This window comes from Rhipicephalus sanguineus, chromosome 6 (assembly GCF_013339695.2).
Source record: "Rhipicephalus sanguineus isolate Rsan-2018 chromosome 6, BIME_Rsan_1.4, whole genome shotgun sequence".
Lineage (NCBI taxonomy): Eukaryota > Metazoa > Arthropoda > Arachnida > Ixodida > Ixodidae > Rhipicephalus > Rhipicephalus sanguineus.
Genome location: NC_051181.1, coordinates 57,048,505 through 57,050,868, shown reverse-complemented (window position 1 = coordinate 57,050,868; position 2,364 = coordinate 57,048,505). Strand labels below are relative to the sequence as shown.

The 2,364-nt window shown below is 55.2% G+C and overlaps 1 protein-coding gene across 1 annotated transcript; it reads left to right on the top strand.

Moving 5' to 3' along the window:
• The first annotated feature begins 1,420 nt into the window (after positions 1–1,420).
• On the top strand, positions 1,421–2,002 carry LOC119397277 (uncharacterized protein K02A2.6-like). The gene has a single exon (XM_037664707.1). It carries the CDS (start codon positions 1,421–1,423, stop codon positions 2,000–2,002), a length of 582 nt encoding a protein of 193 aa, XP_037520635.1.
• Positions 2,003–2,364: the final 362 nt, after the last annotated feature.

Below are 2,364 nucleotides of genomic sequence, written 5' to 3'. Positions count from 1 at the left end.
AGTGCATGTACAGCCGCTGTATATTCTGCTTCGAGATGGTCAGCATTGGGCGTGGAAGAAGGAAGAGCTAGGGTCTGGCCTTCCAGCACAGTAGGTGGCTAATCACCAAGGCCGGATGGCTGGTGTACTTTGATCCGGCCAAGTTTGTGGTCCTTACTGTAGATCTATCACCACACGGTGAGGGAGCCGTCCTAGCGCCCCCAGACAAAGATGGCCAGGAACGCCCTCTGTCGTTTCTTTCGCGCCGTCTTCATGCTGCATAGCAACGCTACAGCCAGCTGGACAAGGAAGGACAGGCCCTTATGCCTGGCATCGCGCGTTTTCACCAGTGCCTGTGGGGCCGAAGGCCGAAAGTCACGGACAACCAATAACTGCTGAGGCTCCTGGGACCGGACAAGGAGGCTCCCATGCAGGCATCATCTCGAGTGGCACGCTGAGCCTTAAATCTTGCGGCCTACAGCTACCAGTTGTTCTACCGTCTGGGAAAGGACCTGGGTCCCGCTGATGCCCTGAGCCGATTGCTCTTGCCGGAGGTACCTGCTGCTGTTCCAGAGCCAGCTGAGGTTTTCATGCTGGAGCACGCCTACTCGGAAATACAGCGATGAGCACTGTTCGCGTGAACACGCGAGCGCGTAGCCGACGGCACTGTCAGCGCCGCGTAACAGCCATCGTCGGAAACATTGCACATGTGCTCTGCAATACACTCTTTCCACCGCGCGCACCTCGTCATCGATACGCTTGTTGTGAATACACTTGTGTGCGCGCGGCGGAAATAATGCTTACGAGAACAGAAATCTGGGCCAGTTTGTAAGAATTGACCATAGAGCAAGTAGCGCAATATATATAGGGACACCGTATGTGTCCCCGTATTTTTCGCCGCACCTGCTCTATGATGGAAAGAATAATTCGTAGAACGCATGGTGCGCATGCGCAATGTTTCCAGCGATGACTGCTACATCGCGCTTACAGTGCCGTCGGCCACGCGCTCGCGTGTTTATCCTAACAGTACTCATCGCTGTACTCTCCAGGTCTTCGGTATCGCAGGCTACCAGTCGGGAAAACAGTTCATGTCCAGGTGGTTAAGGCAGTTTGCCAAGTGCAGCAGTCCTACAGCCAAAATGTGGCTGAGCTGAGCCTGGAGCAGGGCTGCCTACTTTAGGGTAAAGTAGCTATTTGGGCGAGTTGGTCGAACTTCACATAAGACAGCGCACACACACAAATACAAAAGAATGAGGAAGAACTGAGGACACGAGTACGTCGTCAGTTCTCGTGTCGACAGTTCTTCCTTCTTTTGTATTCATGTGCGTGCGCTCTTTTATGACAAAGTACTTTGGGGTTTCAGGTTGGTGATCCCACAAGTCTCCGTTCCAGGCTCCTGCAGTTGCTGCACGCGGGGTATCCATGCGTGGGAAAGACGAAGATGGTGGCCCCTTCCTGCCTTTCATGGCCTCGCTTGGGCCACGACATAGCTCATATGATGCAGAGCTGCCAAGTATGCCAGGAACATCAGCGGGAATCCTGTCTGGTGGAGATCACCCCTTGGCCATTCCCACAGAGGTCCTGGTCTGGCCTTCATGTGGATTTCGGGGGCCCCTTCAAATGCCACTACTTCCTGGTGGCGGTAGACGCGTTTCCAAAGTTAGTGGAAGCGCTACCTGTCACCACTTTGTCAGCAGACTTGACCATTGCAGCACTGGGGCAGGTCGTCGCCGCCCAGGGGTTGCCGGATATCATAGTCTCCGACAATGGGCCTGCTTTTGCCAGCACAGAGTATCTCGCCAGGCTGATGAAAAACAGAATCAGACGAATGGTGGTTCCGCCGTGCCACCCTGCTTCTAACGTTGCAGCCGAGTGGGTAGTGGAGACCATTAAGGACAAACTTAAGAAGAGTCAGGCTGGGGACTTCCGTGCGCAGGTCGCCCGCATGCTATTCCAGTACCGGAACACAGCCCATTATATCACCGGCCGTTCCCCTGTGAGCTCCTGCTGGGCCGGATGGTAAAACGCCATTGGACGTTTTGCATCCAGACCTCCAGTCCACAGCGCTCCTCAAGCAGCTAGCGCTGAAGCTCGCCGCTGACCGAAGGTGCCGTCCTGGGCTGTTGCCGAAGCACCAGTCTTCACCACGAACTTTCGTTCTGGCACATCTTAGACTTCCGGGTATGTGGTCTCAGCTGCAAGCTCCTCGTCGGTGATCATACGTATGCAGGATGGAACCACGCGGCACCGGCATGTGGACCATGTGAGGGCTCGCCATGAGACCCGGCCTGCCCTGGCAAATTAACGCCTTGCTGCCAACGAGAGGCCGACTACCTCGCAGGTGACAGTTCTGGTGTTCTTTGTCCCTTCTTCATCTCTGCCCTC

What these genes read in the sequence shown, in the direction of transcription:
- LOC119397277 (XM_037664707.1), top strand. Translation starts at nt 1,421, where the DNA reads ATGGTGGCCCCTTCCTGCCTTTCATGGCCTCGCTTGGGCCACGACATA.